The following is a 21,259-nucleotide window of genomic DNA, read 5'->3' as shown; positions in this document are numbered from 1 at the left end:
GATATAATCTACATCTGACTTTGACATTACTACCCCTGCATTCATGCAATTAATTAATTAATTATTGTATGTATGATCAAGATGCATTCTTTAGTTCAACCAAACGCATAGACCTCGTAGTGACTGACTTGCATCAGACCACTCTAATACGGGTTTGTGTTTGAATATATTTTGAATTCTTGTCTGTTGTTGATCCTTGACAATTGTCCAAGAATGTAAGACATGGTCTCACTCACAAGGAGACAAACAAGGACAGCTGTTACAAATGACCTTATGGTACTTTTATTTACGGGCAGCAGGAACATAGAGTAATTTTAACTCAAGATGTTTGGCACAGTGGAGATACACAGATTGTATTGCCCTTCACAAAATAGTACAAATACATACTGTAGTCGGACCTAAAAGCCACAATAGATGATGGAATGGTTTAGTCAAGTAGATAAGAAATAAATATTCCCCTGTGTCACAGCAAAGACAGCACACGTCTGCCATGTCATAGGCAAAAACATCTGTTTGTGATGCACTAAAATAATCATGTAATTAATTGTATTGCTGTCAGCTTACAGATTGATGGACTCAGTCACAGAAAAATTTGAACAAAAACAGTAAACTGTATATTATTAAATACAGGTTATCAGTACTTTTGGTTTAGTGCAGAGGTTGACAAGGAATGTGATCTGCAGAGCCACAGTAGTTTGTGCTTTAATTTAGTCACAACAGTATGCGAATTTCAGTAGGTGGCTGATTGAAAACCCTCACAATAAGACATTGAGATCAGAATAATGTCGTCGTGGATGTGTTGCTTAACGGTGACGTCAGCGTCAGTGACGCGAGTGAGTCTGGTAGTACGTGTGCTGTGTCGCGGGGCTCATGATGTTTTCTGTGATGTACGCCACAAGCAAGCAGATGATGACCAGCATCACGCAAATAGCCCCGCCGACCGCCGTCATGGCGATCACGATGTCCTGCATGCCGGACGGCGGCAGGGTGAACTCCACGCAGTCCCGCCGGCCGCCTCGCTGTCCGTCTGCATCCCAGCGGCCCAGGGGGCGCAGGCAGATGCGGTAGGGGATGTTCTCGTGCAGCTCAGTCAGGAGGAAGTCCCTGCAGCCGGAGCCCAGGTGGACCCCGGCGCACTCAAACTGGGTGTAGCTCCCGTTCCACCAGCAGTTCAGCTCGTAGCCACCCCGCTTGCGCCGTCGGTCGCTGAGAAGGGGGTTTGACCGCAGGGTTTCCGTCCCCGGGTCCCCGCCGCCCGCCCGACCATCCGCAGCTGGTTTCGTGTCTCTGTCCCGGCCGGTGTTTGCGGGGTCTTCCTCGCGGGTCCACCGCAACAGCACGCTGCCGTTGACGAGAATATTCGCCTCCAGATTCCCCGCAGACGCCACTGTGCTGCACTCCCCCTTGTGACACCTGAACCCGAACAGCGTGTGTCTGAAACACAGCTGCTCCCCGACTCCCCCCTCGATCACCCGGTAGGCGCACAGCGGCGACGACCCTTCCTCCGGGCTCCAGGTTGGCGCCCCGTCAGACCTTTCAGATCCCGTGGTAGCACCATCACTTGCGTTGAAAGATGAGCCCTTCGCCGGACCGGTTTCCTCTTTTAGCTTCGACGATGTACTGCTTTTGTAGCGTCGGAAGCCGTAATTCGAACTGCCGATAGTCTGCTTGAGCCAGTTTTGGGTCCCCAAACGATTCCTGCCACTAGACTCTGAAGGGTGTGTTGTTGCTGATGATGCTGATGATGATGCAGAGCTGCGGTGTAGTGTGCACAGCAGTAGTGCCGAAACGGCCAGCAGTGATGTTCGCTGTTGGCTTTTCATGTCCCAGTGTAATTATTTCCTCTCACAGTGGATCAGGCGGGGTCGATGCCCGCCATCTAGATCAGCTCGACGAAATCCGAGTGAAACAGCGCGGCTCGAGGAGCCGCTGTGCGTCTGCGACAGAGACAGCACACGGTCACGCGGGCGTCTTGTCGTGCAGAGGTTGCGATTTTGGATTTCGACTCACGTGCATTTATTTAAAAAAAAATCCCTTTCCCCGGTATCGGTGTTGAGAGGACCCCGGCTCAGACCCGCTGCGTCCTGCCCGGCTCGACGTAAAAGCCTCCGATGCTTCGACGCTCGGGAGCGCGTGGGCGCGTGCGCTAAAAATGTGTAGTCATCGATGGAGTTGTCATCCCACACAAGTGCCTCAGGTGTGTGTGTCAACGTCCCCGGACGGAGGAAGGTTTTAGAGCAACACGCATCGCCGCACCTGCTGCCCACCCGCAGGTCCTTCGCCCCCGAGCAGATTAGGTTATTTCATTCCTATGAATGTTGACACAGAAACACTTGAAACGCATATTAACAATACCATTGGCACCAAATAACACAAACACCTCTATGACAGCTTCAACAGAAGTGAAAACCTTCATAAAGATACAGTGCATCAGACAACATGACAAACACCAGACCTTTATACTCATGGTGTCCCTCTATGTGGTCTAGTACAGGTGTTGCTGTCATTTTGTACGTCCCGCAGCGTTCTTACATGCAGTAGAGACGTCTTGAGGTGAAAAGGACCAACTATATAATTACTCACTGTTGAATGAAGTTATTGACAAATGTTCTCTGTTTCAAAGCATCATGAGCAACGAGCCCCTTTAATGATGAGTGGAATAAAAAAATCAAGTTTAATCTGACGCACAATGGAAAAAAATGTATGATCAAGATTTAATTAAGCAGTGCTTTCAAAGCAATGATTGCCTCATGGCATTAGAGAAACTTGGCAACTCAGTAAACAATTAGCACCAAGGGAGAGCGTGAATAGCTGACTTGTTAGAGAAAACGCTGTGGGACCGACTGAGCTCTATTTCCCAAAGGTCATACAGAGTAATTAGTTAAATCTGCGTAATCTGCAGCTTTCTTTTTCTTTAGCAAAGCTAAGAATTATAAAGAGTTATCACCATATAGACAAATGAGCAGATTGACCGTCACAACACGTTTTTCCTCAGCAGAGTTGCACTTTAATTTAATTGGAACAGGCTGTTATGAGCACGGAAAAACAGCGACCCGTCCGCGGCAATGCGATCATTGGGGTCAAGAGACAGCGTTGCACTTACAGATGTTTAGTGATGCGTAAAGAAACTGAGGGAAAATGCCTGCGTCTGCACGTACAGCACATGTGTTGGTCTTTGCGTGCACATATAAAACGGCATGAGGACCATCGGCAGCAGCAGTGGTTCATGTGAAGCCTCGATGTGCCACTCTGAATCTCACACGCATGTTTGCCACAAAGACAGAGCAAGTTATGTCGCAATGCAAAGGATGGTGACATGTCAGAGGTCCTCACTGTAGACGCCATCCTGTTTGGGCTCTTTGTCTTTTCTGGCATTCTCGGGAACGTCCTAGTCATCCATGTGGTGAGACAATTCATCGGGACTTTTGTCTGTCAGTTGAGTTGAACGTCTTTTGTAGGAATGTTCTCAGTCTGTCTTGCTTCCCACCCTCAGGTGTTTCAGTCCTCCTATGAGAGTCCGTCCCGGAGGCTCCCTCCATCCGACACTATTTTGGCGCACCTGTCGCTGGCCAACTTGCTGACCTCACTTTTCCGCACGGTGCCCATCTTTGTGTCGGACCTGGGCCTGGACGTGTCCTTGTCTCCGGGCTGGTGCCGAATCTTCATGCTGCTGTGGGTTTGGTGGCGGGCCGTGGGCTGTTGGGTGACCCTGACACTCAGCGTCTTCCAATGCGCCGTCCTGAGGCGACAGCACGTGGCCTCCGGGCCTCTCACGCAGGAGCGGGAGAGGCGGCGCGTTTGGATCGCCCTGGGTCTGGTGTGGGGGGCCAACCTGGCCTTCTCAATTCCCGCGCTCGTGTACAGCACCCACGTCCACGGCAATGCCACCGTGAAGCTGATGGTTATCAGCTGCACCACCAGGCCGCTCCTGGGCTGTGCCTGGGAGTTCCCCTCCGACCAACAGGGCTCGGCCTTTGCCTCTGCCTCGCTGGCGCTTAACGAGGCGTTGCCGCTGGTGCTGATGGTTTGCACCAACTTGGCCACGCTGCACGCCCTGGCAAAGCACATCCGAGCTGTTGCCGCGGCGGCGCACTCGGGAGACAACCAGAAGGAGCTGGACAAACACATGTCCACGGAGCGCAAAGCAGCTCATGTGATCTTGTCGCTGGCGTCGCTCTTTGTGGTCTGCTGGGTGCTACAAGTCGTCGCGGTGACGTACTACAACCACAACGGGGGAGACCATGCTGAGGGGCTGCTGACCGTGGCCCACTTCTCCGCCTCGCTGTTTGTGGGGTTCAGCCCTATGGTGGTGGCCCTGGGACACGGTAAGCTGAGGAGGAGAATCATAAGTATGATCCTGATGTGGTCTAAAGTTCTTAAATGCCGCAAAAAGAACACAGCGGGTTAAATCCCCAAAGACTAAAGGAAAGAGGGGGAAACAATCTGTTTTTATTGTTCAAGAAGAGAGGATCGTCATACAAGTGAAAGGGAAAGCTCAAGCTGACAAGTGATGGAAGCAGAAGCAGAAGTGTGATTGCATTGATGCATAAGTACTGAAAAAACAATAAAATGTCTATCAAAAATATGGATGTTTTTATCTATTCATTAAGCAGATGCACCACTGTATGTTTCCTCCGGACAACATGGTAATATTTTAGCTATTTTATATATTTCTAAAATGTTAAGTAATGGCTTAGTCAGAAATTAACTTATTTAATTGTTAAAAATGTTCTCCAATGCAATGTGTTTTTCATTCGGATGGTTCTTTTGGCTTCAACCAATATCAGGTACAATGTTTCAATAGGCTTTACAGACTGGAATTAAAACGTTTAAAACCCTTTCCAATATACGCTAATTTTTTTAAATTATTTTTAAAATTTGGCCCAAAAACAAGAGAAAACTTGAAATAAGTTTTATTTGCACCCTGGTGATATTCACATGGCAGCTATGTGTCTATTTACACCCAGACAAATTATACTGATACCTCATTTAGCAATAGTCCGCTAGCTGAAATCTTGCAGCAAAAAGTAATAGCAGTAAAATGTATACTTTGTTCACTTCACATTAGTTTAGATGATGATTGTTGGCTCCAGGACATACTGCGTTGTGGGGTCTGGTTGAAATAACGTTGTTGCCTACTTTTCAGAGAGTGATGTAACTAATAGTATTGTAATAGTAGTATTGTGTGAGCTGATATCTGTCAGTGAGACAGCGTCGACTTGATGAAAGAACGCAGCCGCCGGTGCCCGAATGCCAGAACAATAGGGGACATTGCAATGAAGATGATGTTGGCAAAACGAGCAATAATCAGAAGAAACTCTGCAGAGGAGCCCCTGTTGTAGTTGAAATAGTTGACAGAGATAATGCTAGTTCCCCATGATATTATGAAGAGCATTATGAGAGTGAGAATCACCTGGAGAAACACAAAACAATGAATTAGAGAAGTGAAACTACTGTAATCACTTGGACTCAATTAAAAATATAAAACAATTGAAGGTCTGACTCTCCATAAATGAGCTCATCAAGTCTTCCTTTTCATGAAACGTTTACATTCCCTATTCACTACCCATCTTCAAGATGAGCATGGCTTCAGTGAGCACGACCAAAAAGTCTTCCCCGTCCTCCCTTGTCTTCCTCACCTTGGCTGCTCGTCTCTCGGCGGGCACCCGCTTTATGACAGGTGCATCCTGGGCTGTACTCCGCACCCTGCTGTGGGTGTAGAGCGTGTAGAGGGAGCCCAGGTTGGTAATGGCCATTAGGACTATGGGAATAGTTTCGTGGATCACCATCGACGTGGTCGCATAGGCCAGACCACTGTAGCTGGAGGGGAAGTTCCACACACAGCCCAGCAGGGGGCGCGTTGTGCTGCTCACCAGCATCAGGGTCTGAGATGAGGGAGGAGCAGAGGGAGAAAAAAGCATTTAGTGAGCAATCCGTGGAGATGAATTATATCTGTATCAAAAGGGGAATATACGTCTGACACAGCTTTATCACGCCATATTGGGATTTAAGGACTTTTCACACCACTTTGTCAAGAATTTTTCATATCAAATCACAGAACAGTGATTTTGTAAGTTGACCTCCTTAGATAAAAGGAAACATTTTCCCCCACCATTTTTCTAAAAGCATGCTACACAGGCATTGTCTAAATTTACTTTATTTGTATTGGTCAATTTGACATTATTATTTGGTAATGCACATTATTTTAAGTTAAGTTAATTAAGTTACCTCGGATCAGTAATGTAATTTTATTATGATGATGTTAACTTAAAAAAAAGGAAGAAAACTTATTTTCTTCTTGTTTTCTTATTGTGACAAGTTAATGAAAGCAGGTTTAAGAATGCATGGATTTTTCATCTCAAACAAGGCTCAAATAGAAAAAACTCTAAAACAAAGTAACATGGTGCACAGAATGAATTTTATAAATAAGGCTTGTAAGATAATGCCGCCTCCAGCTGCAGCAGGCTCTCACCTCTGTGGTGTTCACGTCTCCACTAGTGGAAAAGATATGAGCAGGAATGGAATAAACAAAGTTGAGAAGCCAGATGAGGGTCAGACTGAGCAGCAGGGTCTTAGGGAGGCTCCGGGGCCCGTTACGGCTCACCGCAGTGGGAGCCACGCGCCTCAATGTCTGCAAGTGGAATGCACTGAGGAAGAGCGTGGACCATACATTGACCGATCGCAGCCACACCCAGACACCCATGAGGACCTGACACCACTCTTTGGAAGAGTACAGCTGTGAAAGAAAGAGACCGGTGTGTATTAACAAATATCCTCACACTCACCCCCTGGAAGAGGTCTCTTCCCCCTCACTGAATACTCTGTGTGTCTAATAAATCTTTTTAGCTGCTGTAGGTTTGGCTTCCAAATGACAAAGACGTACACTCAAGAAATCAGTGTACGTTTTGCTGGCAATCTAAAAAAAAACCAATACACTCACCTCCAGTCCAATGTCTGAGATGACAAGCGGTATGTTCCTCATCACTGACACCAGCAGGTTAGACAGTGCCATGTTAATGATGATGATGTCCGAGTTACGTCCCCCAACATGGTCCGTTGCTATGCTTTTACCGATCACTCCAACGACGGTGAAATTACCCAAGATGCCCAGAGTCACCAGGATGAGGTAAAAAGCCGTTTGCACGGGGGACACAGAGACACGAAGTCCCATTCCAATGAGCGTGCTCTCTCCATCTTCCCCAATGTGTTCGGCCATTGCAGACGCTTTCTCACCAACCGCGGTTTTAACAGCAGTAAAGTCTTTAAGCATGTTTTCTCCTCACTTTAATGTAGGTCAGATGGATGTAATTCAGTTTTTCGTCCTGCTGCATGCTGCCAACATGGTATGCACCAGTGCATTAACTCCTGTGGTATTTTGTCCTTCTCGATCTTTGCAGGTGCAGTCAGACAACTTGAGACACTCCTGTTGGAGCCAATGGAAGAAGGTTATTCTCCCTGTGTCATCAGGACAGAAAACTGAGAACATAGGTGTCGCTGTGCTACGGTCTGGTGAGACAAGCCTTGTTAGGCTGTCAGAAAGCCAAAAAGAAACACAATGTTTTATGCCATGGGGATCTTGAGGCACGTGTTAATGAACCACAGGAGATTAATTAGCATATTCCTGAATTGAATGTCCTTCCATTGCATCTTTATTTATTTCTGATCAGCCTCTGAAGTGGAGGCCTTTTTGATTGTGTACATGGGTTTTTGGGATTGTGTGGGTTTTTAAAAATCTGATAGTGGAACTTATGTTTTTACTGTACGTTACCAGGTTAAACATAAGGGCTGATGAAAACAAAAACTCTTATAACACAAACTTATCTTAATATACCTGTATGAATAACTCATTTGAACTTCTTTGTCATTTTAAAATCCTCTAAAAGATGTTTTTTTAATCCATTTCATCTGTGCAGGTTGATCATATTTCATGAACAGTTTGGTGTGGTCAAGGGGAAAAGAGCAATGCTACATAGTTTACCATTTATTCAATCGTCAATTTCTGATTACAGCATTCCACCACCAGATGGCATCATGAATAAGCAAATACTAAACAGGACAAATCTGAATTTTGTAACTCCTTCTAAAATTAAATTACATTTTAACAGAAAACCTGTTTCTATTTCACTAGCAAAGAAAATAAAAATATTCAACCAATAATATGAACAATATATTCACTGCACAAAACCCAGAAAATACAGACACAGGATGCAGATGCAAATGTGTTCTGATCTGTTGAGCCAAAGACATGGAATAATATCATCCTCTGTGTGCCAATCAGGTCATTTGTGTTTGTTTATCAGAGCACTTGCACTTTTAATTGCACAGCTTTAGCCTTAGAATTGACCATGTTTTGTAATTTATGTTCTCTTAAATACTTGTAAAAGTAATCCATCCTTTTCTCATGCCCATCCAATTTTTTTCAGACTTCAGACCAAAGATCTATTCAAATTATAGTTAGTATAGTAGAATATATACTCGTTACACATATTGATATCAGGAGTGATTATAGATGACAGTCATTTTGATATCATATCAGTACAGCCAGTAAGAAAAAGAAGGTGATACAGTTTAAATGTAAACCCTGGAAACAGGCTCCAGAGTCCAGACACCCGTCCTCCTCCATCATCCAACTAAACTGTGGAAACTCTGATAGCTGGTCGAAATTATACTGATATTTCATAATCTTCATGTGTGGCCTCGGCATTTATACTTTATTTTAAGCATAGGCTATAATAATGCTAAATGATAGTTGAATGCTCTGCAGCAGCTTACGCTCAGACTGAATGTCAAAAGTTACAGATCGGAAACAAACGTGGGGGCTGATTTCCTGCCCAATTTATGATGGAAATCTATAATTATGTCACATTTTCCTCAGCCATTGTAAAAACCCAGTGCTGGGATTTTGTGACGAAACCCTTTGCGTCACTATAATTCATTCCATGATGAACATGTAAAAATAATGAGAATTGCTGCAGACTGCGGTCGTCAACCCCTACGGCTGAAATTTATCCGACAGAAGAGACCGACAAATGGAAAAAATTACACTTCCTCCAATGAGCTATTTATGAATGTGAATGTGGGAATTAAATTTTAAAAAAGGATGACAATAACGGTCAGCTGAGGCGATCCGTGTGCCTCCCCGCAGTGCAGCACAACCCGCCTCCTCGGCCCGAGCTGTACACCGGGGACACACACACTCGACCGCTTGGTGCACGGCGCGGGAGGCGCGTCGAACCGGACGCAGGAGGCAGGTAGACGGAGGATACGGAGGGCTCAAGGCTGTCTGAGCTCAGCCAGTAGCCTTCCAAACCGTCCCGACTGGCCTGCCACGCCACCTGGATCTCCTGGCGCTCCAACAGGGTCAACAGAAGGTCGGCCAGGGCCGGCAGAGACGCTGGCGGGATGAATAACAAACGCAAGAGGAATGCAAGGGAAGGATTTAAATGAACGGTTTAATGGGAATGATTCACAAATTCCCTCCAAAGTTTAACTTTCAATAAAACTCACATTTCTACACACATACAATCGTGGTATACCAACCTCGAACCGAAAACGTACCCTCTTGCGTGCACGCCCTCACAGTCATGGCTCTTTCCTCTCCGGTCACGTGCAGAGCGCTGACTGTGACCAGGTACTGGGTGTCCGGCTCCAGGCCCGTCAGGATCGTGGAGTTCTGCTGGCCGGCTAACGTCGGGGTGCGGACGTCTCCGCTGGGAAAAGCTCCGTAATCCAACGTGTATCTCTGGACTCGAGCCACCTATAGGGGACCCCAGCTCACGCGGATCTGACGAGGGCTGAGTCCGACACGGAGACCACTGCCGGGCTTAGAGCGTCTGAGGGGAGATATGGGAGAGGGGGGTGGGGGGAAAAGATTGCCGTTTGGCACGAGGTAGATGTAGCATGTGCTGACACATAAGTAGAGTAAATGAGACTTAAAATGTTAGACGAGTAACTTTTTTCAACGAAGGTTTCTGATGGTATGTACACCAATAACCCTCTTTAACGAACACTCAGCCTGTTGAAAGGACTCCATTTTAGGATTTACATCTATCAGAAAAATGGAAATCCCCTTCTAAATCCTCTCACCAGGAAGTGTGGTGAAGTTAACGGAGAGTGTGTTAAACTCCCTAGGGTTGGATTCGGGGCGCAGTAGGTGGTGTCGGGCTGCAGGTCGGTCAGCTGGGCCGAGGCAGAGTCCCCTGGCAGAATGCGTCTGATTCCGCTGTCGGTTTTCCACATAGAGTTGTCCCAGAGCTCATAGAAACCACTGTCTGCGCTCAGAACGGGACACCACTGCAGCACAGCACTGTGGGAAGTCAAGTGAACCACACGCAGCCGCTCTGCACGGATGATCTCTAAAGATAACACAAAGTGAGGTACAATAAATAGAAATCGGATCATTGTTAGTTAGAAATCAATTTCCATGGAACTAGAGCTTCTTCTTTGCCTCATACATTGAACACGCACACACACACTTACTAATAATGGCGTCTCTCAGCTCCTCTGTGATGATGTCTATGCTGTCTATGTCCACAGAGTAGAGGTGAGAATGCAGCGGAGGCATCACTGCGCGCTGTAACACCCGGTAGTTGACGTGAACTGTGGAAACAGCTAAAACCGAAACGCCCCGCGCCTTCATCCCAGACATGGGCTCGTCCACGTCTCCAGGCTGCACACCATCAGTCAGCCACAGCAGTATCTTTGGCACGCTCTCGTCCGTCTCTGTCAAAACCCGCTGGGCCACCCTGAGCGCCGCCTCGGTGTTGGGTGTCCTTGCAGCTGGCTGACACTCTGCAGAGCTCTCTGCAAACCCTCCTGACTGACGTGGGCGTCCAGGCCGAACTCAAGTTGAGGGTTAGTGCCCACCTGCAGCAGCCCGACTCTCACGTGGCCGCGGCCCAACAAAAAGGGCCGCAGCAGCCCGGTGGCGAAGAGCAACAGGCGGGAGAACTCGTAGTTGGCTACACTGCCGGAAGAGTCGAGCAAAAGGAGAATTTAAGAGATCTAAAAATGGCTGTGCACCGACGCTCTTCATCCAACCTGATGGAGCTGCAGAGGTCCTGAAAAGAAGGAGGGAAAATGCGCAGTGTGCCAAACTTGTAGCATCATTCTGAAAAAGGCCGAGGCTGTAATTACTGCCAAATAGTCTTCAACAAATGCCTTTGTAGAGCAAAGGCTGTGAACATTTACGTGTGCCCTTTATTCATAATAGAGTTTAATCACGTTATAATTGTGAGTAAAAAATGAATTGAATGAATTTAGAATAAGGCTGTGACACACTTTCTGGATTAGGTGCATACAGCCAAAGACACCACTGTCGTCAGTGATGAATCATGCCACAATGACTAAATAAATATCTCAGTCTTATAACACTGATTTTAGCCTAGGCTTATTTTGTTAATGTCATAGATGCTAATGCTATCCTTGGGGGAAGAATTACTATAAATAATGAAAGGCATTAACAGGTATATGAAGTGTCGTATTTTGAAACACCGAAATCCTGAAAACAATCTGACGAATAGCCACCAAAAGCATTGCAGTGCAGAATAAGAATGAAAAGATCCTCCCACATATTAGATCTCTTCACTCGAATAAACCCACACTGTTTCCCCATCTTCTACTTTCATCAAATCTCAGGAGCCATTGTGCTCCATTTCCACATCTGTGTCTTAGTGGAGTAATTTTCAGTGGCAAGAATCCATTTTAGCTGCAAGCACCATCCTGCACAAGTAGCTCTCCAATACATTCTGCGACTCACTCAACTGTTTTTGAACTGCACCTTTGGTACATTTTGTTCCCATTTAGTTCACCAGACACTGGGCTTACATCATCACCTCTAAAAAACACATAAACTGACATTCAGTCTAAGAAAAATTTAGATTGAGGGTTTCCAAGATTTTTGAAACGTGTGCCCTATATGCAAATAAATTCAACACTAATTTCCTAATTGTCCTCCCCTAATGTACACATCTGCTTTATTGTGTCCCTTCTACCACATGGTTTGGACTTTTCTTTTCTATTATCTACTATTTGCAGCTCCTCCACAGAACACACCCATTATTTTATTGCAGCAGTTGTCCATAATCATTAAACTTTTATAGAGAGCCAGAAAATAAAACAGCAGGAAAATAAACAGGGAGGGAGGAATGAGGGAGAAAAGCGCAATAAGGCATGTGTAGGTGCGTAAGTGGAGCAGCTGAAGGGTAAAGTAGGACCCGAGACAGAAAGACGAGGGGAGATGGTAGGATAAGAGTTGTTGATGGAGATGTAAAGGCATTGCTCCACTTTTGCATTCATCAAAGAATACACGTGATTGTGTATTTGTGTTTAACAGAGAGATTTGAGCATGTCATCTGTTGTGTTTTTGGTTTTAATTGCACATGCCTCACTGCAGAGACGAACCAAAAATATCTTGAAGTTTACGGAGTGTGGTATTGACATGTGTTGTAATCCAAACATACAGATCATGGATGCCCCAGTCAGTGCTGGCAATCAATGCCATCTCTTAACACTCGTGTGAAATATTCAGGGAGATCACTAACTTAACTAATACTTTTAATTAGTATCTCAACTTCCTCTACATCAAAGTCAACATTAAGAGCAATGCTCCTAATGTAGGTTCACAATGGATTGCTCACAGGTTCATTACAAATCAATTCTAACAAACTAAGTTATGACTTCAGTTGCACTTAAAAGACCGCAATTCGATTCCACCATTTTAAATCTCTGAACATTTCCGCCCCCGTTCCCCGCCCCTGAGAGTTAGAAGAGGAGCTTGCGGTCGACTGTTTGCTGAAAACGAAACTGGAGCCAGCAGTGTCACGGTTTGGGTCTGCTTGTCTTATTTTGTAGCTTTCTTGTGTCTCGTGTCTCTGGGTGAGCTTCACTTCCTGTCCTGTGATTGCCTGATTGCTTCCACCTGTGTCCAATCACCTGCACCTCCCTTGTGTATTTAAGCCCTGTGTGCCTGTTGTCCCTTGTCGCGTCATTGTCCGTGTTACTCTCCGTTGGTGCACGTTGTCCTGGTTTTCGAATAAAGAGCACAGTTTTCTGGAAGAACCTGCATTTGAGTCCTGCTTCCGCCTGCACCAGCACCCGCCGTGACAGAATGACGCGACCAAGAAAGGACTCAGCAGGGTTTTACCCAAATGAAAGATATTTGGGAACTCGCCTTGCGTTTGGGGGTCCACGCAGCGTGCAGCAGGCTGCCCGGCGCAACACCAACACCGGCTTGCCAGCGGACTCCTGGAGCGACCTGGGGCCAGACTACCTCGATTTGAGAAGCCCATTTTTTCAATGGAAGACAAATGTCGTTGTTGGCCCCAGGAGCTACCAGGAGGAATGCTTCAGGCTCCGGGAGCTCCTCAATCCAAGGAGAGGGAGCCCGGGGGGGAGGAGACGACGAACCCCCCCAGTCCTGGCTCCCGACTCGGCCCCCAGACGCCAGTCCCAGCCCGAATGGGCCCCAAGACGCCCGTCAGCGCCCGTTCCGGCCCCGAGACGCCCGTCAGCGCCCGTTCCTGCCCCGAGAACCCCGTCAGCGCCCGTTCCTGCCCCGAGAAACCCGTCAGCGCCCGTTCCAGCCCCGAGAACCACGCCCCCGGTCCCGGCCCCGCGGCGCCTGACCATGACCCCTCCCTCCCACCCTCTTGGGACCGCCTGGAAGTCGGTCCTTGAAGGGGGTGTGGGGTTGGGCCGGAGCCCCCCGCCTCGACGACGCCGGAGCCGCACAGCTCGGCGCCCCCCACCTCGACGACGACGCCGGAGCCGCACAGCTCGGCGCCCCCCACCCCGACGACGACTACGCCGGAGCCGCACAGCTCGGCGCACCCCGACGACGACTACGCCGGAGCCGCACAGCTCGGCGCACCTCGACGACGCCGGAGCCGCACAGCTGAGTTCCTCAGGGTTCCGTCCTGGGTCCCCTCCTCTTCTCTCTCTACACAGACTCTCTCGGCTCTGTCCTTTGCTCACATGGTTTCTCCTACCACAGCTATGCCGATGACACCCAACTAATTGTCTCCTTCCCTCACTCAGAAACTCAGATGGCAGCACGGATCTCTGCCTGTCTGACGGACATCTTCAAGAATCAAGATTATATTTATAGACAGAATATATAGACCATTATATTTTATAGTGGTTAGATTAGCCAGCTGTGAACCTATAAATTAAATAGTTATGAATTAAAAGGAATAAAACACTGCCCCATCACACAAAAATGATCAGCCCTGTCCATGTGTCAACTTGTTTTGACCAAACTGCCTGTGGAAATGAACCTTAATTGTTGCTACATTGAAAAGGTGTTTCATCGTTTACCAGCGTTACAAACCTGAAAGTTTTAGAGTGCATCGGCACAAAGAAAAACACTTGAAAATGGATATTGCAAACCATCAACTTATTTGTGTATTGTTACATTCTGCCTGTGCCTGGCCATGCAACAGAGAGGGAAGACCACGCGGATGAGTTGATTGAAAGAATACAGTTTATTAATGATAACGAATGAGCAACGTAAAGTAAATAAAGTCAGTATAAGTGTTAGTCAAGGGAACTGAAAGCGTATGAAATCAGGGTATATGAAAAGTCATGTAAAAGGAAACAAAATCAGCAAAACGGTGCGGGAGAGAAGGAGAAGCGGCAGCCCCCCTTCCACCAGGTCTCCAGAGCTTTTGAACCCCCCCAGGATACATCAAGCCATCCCAGGTGTTCCTGGAAGGAATCATAGGCAACCAGTCACACCTGTGCTCCGCTCACCTGTAGGGGAGACGCAAATAGACAAAACGAGGAGGAGGAGCCGGCAGGTCCGTAACACCCCCTCCCTTAAGACAGAGGCCCCTAAAGGCTTCTGCAAAAAAAAGTGTTCGAAACCCCACAGAACAAAATAACAAAACATTCTTAATTTTTAAAATGATTTCTATAAACTCAAAGTGAGCACTTAACTTTCGTTTCGGTATGTTGACAGCCCATTCACATGGACTGGACACAGGAACCCTTTTGTCCACAGGCCCAAAACCACTCTACCCTCCCGCATACCAAGAGCTCCCGCAAATCCCGGTACCTGGAAAGCTACATTTAAGGAGTGTGGTGGCAGGCGTGGTTTCAGCTCGGCTGCAGGAGGGAGAGAGGGGGAGTGGCTCGGGGGAACAGTGCCAGGTGAGAACGATGAATGATTTGATTAATTGATTGATGACTGACATGTGTGTGTGTGTGTGTGCGCGTCTCCTCCCTACTTAAAAGGCAGTAAGGCGAGCGAGCGGGGGGAGAGACCGACCGAGCGAGCGACGTGTTTCAGCGGGCAGGAGCAAAATAATAAAGATAATAAAATATTGTAACCCACCACCCTGGTGTCGAGTGCCTGTGTTCGGAGCCATACCAACCCACACCCTACAAGGAGATTAAACGGAAGAAGAGTGGAGAAACAGGAAGAGATAGAGGCCAAGGCAAAGCATTGTCCACGCCCCGAATGTGCCGTATGTGCAAATTGTATGGCTGCAAAAATAAAGCCCAACGCATAAGGCGCTGACTAGGACTCTTTAAAGTGTGGAGGAATGTCAGTGGATTGTGATCCGAGTAGACAGTGATAGGAACAGCGCCCCGAGCTAGATACGCATCAAACTGCTGTAGACCCCAGATTAACGCCAATGTTTCCTTCTCAATAGTCGAATAATTCAACTGATGACAATTAAACTTTCTTGAGAAGTAACATGTTGGCCTATCCACCCCCTGCTCATCACTCTGCAGGAGCACCGCACCAGCCCCCACATGGCTTGCGTCAACCTGCATCTGGAAAGGCTGATCAAAACGGGGTGCCATCAAAACTGGTGCAGAAGTCATCAACAACTTGACATTATCAAAAGCAGTTTGAGAGGTCACAGTCCATTCAAACTTCACATTATCTTTTAACAGATTAGTCAAGGGGGCTACTACCGTAGAAAAGTTTGAACAAAAGCTGCGGTAATACCCTACCATACCCAAAAACCGCCGCAACTCTGTTTTGTTGGTAGGGACAGGAAACTTATCAATAGCCACCAACTTAGCATGGACCGGCTTCACTTGCCCCTGCCCTACGATCTTCCCCAAGTATGCAACTGTAGCCTTGGCAAACTCACACTTGGCTAGATTTACAGTGAGGCGAGCATCAACAAGCCTAGAAAAGAGAGCCCGAATACGGTCCAGATGTTCAGACCACTCCTCGCTATACACAACCACATCATCGAGGTACACAGCGCATCCCTGCAACCCAGAAACAACACGGTTCATAAGTCGTTGAAATGTGGCTGGAGCATTTCGTAAACCGAAACTCATAACAGACTAGGAATATAACCCAGATGGTGTTATAAAGGCTGAAACTTCTTGAGCTCGAGATGACAACGGGACTTGGTAATATTCTTTCAATAAGTCAAATTTACTCACAAACTTTGCGGATCCTTCCCGATCAACACAATCTTCAACCCTTGGGAGTGGAAAAGAATCTGATTTTGTGATGTTATTCAATTTACGATAATCGGTACAGAATCTATTGGTCCCATCAGGTTTACTGACCAATATACAGGGTGAAGCCCAACTTAAATAGGAAGGCTTAGCCAAACCATTTTCCAACAGGTACTTCACCTCTGCCTCTAGGTGTCGCTGTTTGTCTTGTGATACCCAATAGAACCGCTGTCTTAATGGTTCTGCATCACCAACATCTATATCGTGCTCAATTAAATGATTACATGATGGTGTATCTGAAAATAGAGAAGGGAAATCAGACAACAAAGACGACAGTTCTGATCCACGCTCCCCTGGCAAATGTCCAAACAATGTATTTAACTCTGCCAGTTTCTCAGAGTTCCTCAGAAGAGGTTTCAGCACACAGTCATCAGGTCCTACCACATCCTCACCACTACTTTCTGCCCCCATGTAGGGAGTCTCAATGGCCCTAGGAGCCCCGACAACTGCGGCTAAAGAAACGGGAATAACCAGGTCACTAGACTCTGCTGCCGCAGAGACTGGAAACCTGCTGTAGTAGGACTTCAACAGATTTATGTGACAGAGCTGAGTGGAACGCCTACGATTTGGTGTAGAAAGTAAATAATTGAGGTCTGACACTTTTCGAACAATCTTATAAGGACCTGTGTATTTTGCAAGGAACGGAGAATTTGCTATCGGTAATAATGCTAATACCTGATCCCCAGGACTGAACACCCTTGGCTCAGCTCGACGGTCATACCAACTCTTCATTTTCTGTTGGGCTTTTGTAAGGTTGTCTGTCGCCATCTCACAGGCTAAAAACAACCTACGACGAAAACCATTTACATAGTCCAACAAATTAACAGGAGACTCAGGACATTTCAGCTCCCCCTGTAAGACCGCTAAAGGCCCCCGAACTCTATGTCCAAAGACCAGATCATTAGGCGAGAAACCCGTGCTCTCCTGGGTTACCTCTCGTGCCGCCAACATCAACCATGGGAGACCCTCTTCCCAGTCTGTTAAGCTCGACACAATAACCCCTGAGAAGAGACTTCAGTGTCTGATGAAAACGCTCCAGAGCACCTTGGCTCTGGGCGTGATAGGCACTACTACGCTGATGTTTCACACGCAACTGCTCGAGCACCTCTCTGAACATGCGTGACGTAAAGTTAGAGCCCCTATCACTCTGTATAGTGTGAGGGATACCAAAGGTGGAAATAAACAGTGAAAGGGCTTTCACCACAGACCTGGTTGTGATTGTACGCAACGCATAGGCAGCGGGATACCGGGTAGACTGACACATTACTGTCAGCAGGTAAACACACCCTGACTTAGAGGAAGGCAATGGTGCTACACAATCAATTAACAAATTTTCAAATGGTTTCCCTAGAGCTGGAATAGGGTAAAGTGGAGCTGGCTTTAACACCTGATTTGGCTTCCCCGTCAACTGGCATACATGACACGTCTTAATGAAGGCTGCCACATCCTTCTTTAGGCGAGGCCAATAGAAGTACTTCATAAGACAGTCATAGGTTTTTCTAACCCCCAAGTGCCCAGCTACATCCCCATGAGCTGTCTGTAGGACCAGGTCTCTAAACTTGCATGGTACTATCACTTGAAACACTGGATCATCAACCCCTTCGTCAGTGTGAGAGGACCACTTCCGGATCAACAACCCATCCTGAATAAAATACCCTCGCGATGCATTTCGCAACTCCACAGGCGTTAACACCCCAAGGAACAGATCTTTCAATGTTGCATCCTTCTTTTGAGCTGCAACAAAATCACTATGAGAGAGAGATGGTGGTAAATTAGGCACAACAACAGACTTAAACTCTCTACTCTGAGAAACATCATCATTAGGGGCACGACTCATAGCCCGTGTCACGGCACAAGCTGTAAAGACAGTCAAATTCTGACCACCAACGTCACTGTCGGCTGGAATAGAAGGAACATTGTTAACAGATACAGGGGGCAGTACATCACGCCAGACACGTTCTCCAGCCAGGTTGTTACCTAAAAGAAGATGGACGCCCTCTATTGGTAAAGAAGGGTGAACTGCTATTTATACTTCCCCTTGCACTAAATCCGACTGCAGATTAATCCTGTGCAATGGAACAGAGACAACTTGCAACCCAATCCCCCGGACTAAAACATTGTTCCCAGTACTAAAGTGTGCAGAAAAAGGCAATACAGACTCCAAGATAAAAGACTCAGACGCCCATGTGTCCCTAAGTATCTTAACTGGCACTTGGTTGGAACTACCCACCAGTGAAACTAACCCATCCGTAACAAAAGGAAAGTAACCACTTCCCCCAGGCACAACTGAGTCAGGTCCACCGTTTCTCTCACTGGCCCCAACAGAGCAAAGGCCTGATAGCTGAAATGGCGTCACAATGCCTTCAGATTTAACCTCGGTCTCACCCATCAAAACTTTAGCAGGTCGAACGAGCAAGTGTGACCCCCCCTAACAACCTCAGTACCCTTTCTCTGACTTTTCCCCTTTAACACAGGACAGTCTCTCTTCCAGTGCCCCTTTTCCAAACAGTATCGACACACATCAGCATCTTTCTTAGCCTGACTGGCAGGTGTAAACGCAGAAAACCTAGAATCTCTGCGAAAACTAACAGCACCTCTGTGTGACTGATTGGAATGTGAATCTACTCTACTCTGAGTAGGTGACTCAAATGAGCCCAACGAAGAAGACCCCAAAGCTCTATTGAAACGTCCAAAACGTTTTTCCTGATAAACCTGACCGGTGTCTTTTAAACTGTACTTCTGTGTCAAAGCAAAATCGCCAGCCACAACTGCGGTGTAACGCACCACAGGAGACCAGAGTGGACCCAAGCGCAGAGCGCAGTTTTATTAACGAGGTACAGACGTCAGGCGTGGTAGTGTCCGGTGAACAGGCAGGGGTCGAAAAGCCAGGCAAGCACAGAGGTCGGCAGAGGTACCGTCAGGGAGCAGGCGAGGTCGGAGCTGGGGGTCAGGCGAGGGGTCGAGAGCCGGGAGCGCAGAGGTAGGCAGAGGTACCGTCGGGGGTCAGGCAGGCGTGAATGAGGTCTGGGACAAAGGAGAGGTCAAATAGCAGGTAGGCAGAAACAGGATATCAATAGAACGCTCGGACTGTGATGGCAACATGCACACAGGGCTTAAATACACAAGGGAGGTGCAGGTGATTGGACACAGGTGGAGACAATCACGCAATCACAAGACAAGGCAGGAAGTGAAGTTAACCCAGGACCACAAGGAACATGAAACTTCAAACTAAAACAGGAAGAGGGACCAAACCGTGACATGCGGCTTCCGCTGCGGTTTTCATCTTCTGCTCAAATATATGTCTAGCGACGCGCTCCGGAAGGATGTTTCTGAACTGTTCTAAAACAATCAGGTTAGACAATTCTTCAAAAGTAGTGACTTCCACCGCGGAGCACCAACGATTAAAGTGGCTGTACAATTCCCTCGCTACCTCTGTATAAGTCTGTTTTTCTCCCTTCCTCCAGCTGCGAAACCGCAAACGATAAGCCTCAGGAACCAATTCATAAATTTTAAGCACTGCCTCTTTTACTTTGACATACTTTTTTCGATCTGCTACAGGCAAAGCAATAAACGCTTCTTGTGCTCTACCTACAAGAACACTTTGGATTAGCAACGTTCTTGCGGAGTCAGTTCAGCCACGGTCATCAGCCACACTCTCAAATAAAGAAAAGAAAATATCTGGATCTCTTTCATTGAATTTTGGCAGCAACCTAACCATGCTAGATATATCAGGGGAACGCACAGACTCCCTAGGAGCAGGACCCTCATCCCCATCAACTGGAAGCCTACCTTCAGCACTCAGTCTCAGCCATTCTAACGCCACATCACGTTCACTTTTTATTCTTTCCATCTCTAACTCGCGTTTAGCTTCTCCCAACTCATCCATAATTTTAGATACAGGTGACAAAATATTCCTAACAACCAATTCAGCCTGAACTGACAATCTAATCTGGGCTAATTTTGCTGTTCTGGGTAAACCTAAGTCAAGGCCATAATGGTCACAAACCTGGCGCAACTGATCCTTTGTCAAATTATTCAAAACCTCCACGGATGGAGTAACAAAAAAATCCTCCAAATTAGCCATACAAATGAAACGAATTTGACCTCATACAATTCTTGCAGATAAAGATAACAAGCTCACCTTTTCCCAATGCAAATGTGGCTACCACACTGCGCATCAGACGAGACAAAACAGAGCTGCCCTGTAAAAAGAAAGAAAAAATAGCGATCCTCTTCATGCATATCCCAAGGACAGAGATTTTTATTACACAATATCAGCGGAGCCTTAACTTCCCCGACAAAATGCCGTTAAAGAAGGCTTCCACGACGGTGCCCTCTGCCCAGGATATAGCACAAAAATAACAAACTAAAATAACAAACATTACAACTAACGGGCACTCGTAAAGCTCTGATAATTTTATTGAATACTTTTTCAAATAAACTCAATCTTGACGCGCAGTGCAGACTTACACTTGTCAAACAATCGCTCACCGCCAATACCTCAACCTGGCTTACTTTAACGACGGGTACAAATTTACCTAATTGTTCTCCTCCTCTCACGCACCAACAAAATAAATAAATAAACAAATTGTTCCAAACGCAATTGATTTTCACCTTAATCCGCATGAGTCTTCCCAAAAAACACGTTCAAATCAATGAACTATCAAAAGCACTTTCCGAATCAGACGCACCTAAACGAAACGGTCTCAATACATTCAACCGCATAAATTATTATATATATTTATATATATATATTTTTTATATATATTTA

General features: G+C 46.7%; 3 protein-coding genes and 1 pseudogene across 3 annotated transcripts; 1 reads left to right on the top strand and 3 right to left on the bottom strand.

The window, feature by feature from the left end:
• Positions 1–255: 255 nt before the first annotated feature.
• fndc10 (fibronectin type III domain containing 10) lies at positions 256–2,146 on the bottom strand. The gene has a single exon (XM_037448417.2). It carries the CDS (start codon positions 1,821–1,823, stop codon positions 822–824), a length of 1,002 nt encoding a protein of 333 aa, XP_037304314.2. The 5' UTR covers positions 1,824–2,146; the 3' UTR covers positions 256–821.
• Positions 2,147–2,362: 216 nt separating this feature from the next.
• On the top strand, positions 2,363–4,545 carry LOC119194235 (olfactory receptor class A-like protein 4). Its single transcript, XM_062564110.1, has one exon. It carries the CDS (start codon positions 3,461–3,463, stop codon positions 4,406–4,408), a length of 948 nt encoding a protein of 315 aa, XP_062420094.1. The 5' UTR covers positions 2,363–3,460; the 3' UTR covers positions 4,409–4,545.
• A 506-nt stretch (positions 4,546–5,051) lies between these two features.
• Positions 5,052–7,267, bottom strand: LOC119230123 (olfactory receptor class A-like protein 4). The gene is made up of 4 exons (XM_037491135.2): positions 6,941–7,267; positions 6,473–6,736; positions 5,640–5,885; positions 5,052–5,413 (listed from the first exon to the last, which is right to left on the bottom strand). Exons 1-4 carry the CDS (start codon positions 7,214–7,216, stop codon positions 5,201–5,203), a joined length of 999 nt encoding a protein of 332 aa, XP_037347032.1. The 5' UTR covers positions 7,217–7,267; the 3' UTR covers positions 5,052–5,200.
• Positions 7,268–8,046: 779 nt separating this feature from the next.
• On the bottom strand, positions 8,047–17,256 carry LOC119230087 (von Willebrand factor A domain-containing protein 1-like; annotated as a pseudogene).
• Between the last annotated feature and the right edge of the window lie 4,003 nt (positions 17,257–21,259).

This window comes from Pungitius pungitius, chromosome 8 (genome assembly GCF_949316345.1).
Source record: "Pungitius pungitius chromosome 8, fPunPun2.1, whole genome shotgun sequence".
Classification (NCBI taxonomy): Eukaryota; Metazoa; Chordata; class Actinopteri; order Perciformes; family Gasterosteidae; genus Pungitius; species Pungitius pungitius.
Note: the sequence above shows the minus strand (reverse complement) of the source record. Positions and strands in the feature narration are given on the sequence as shown.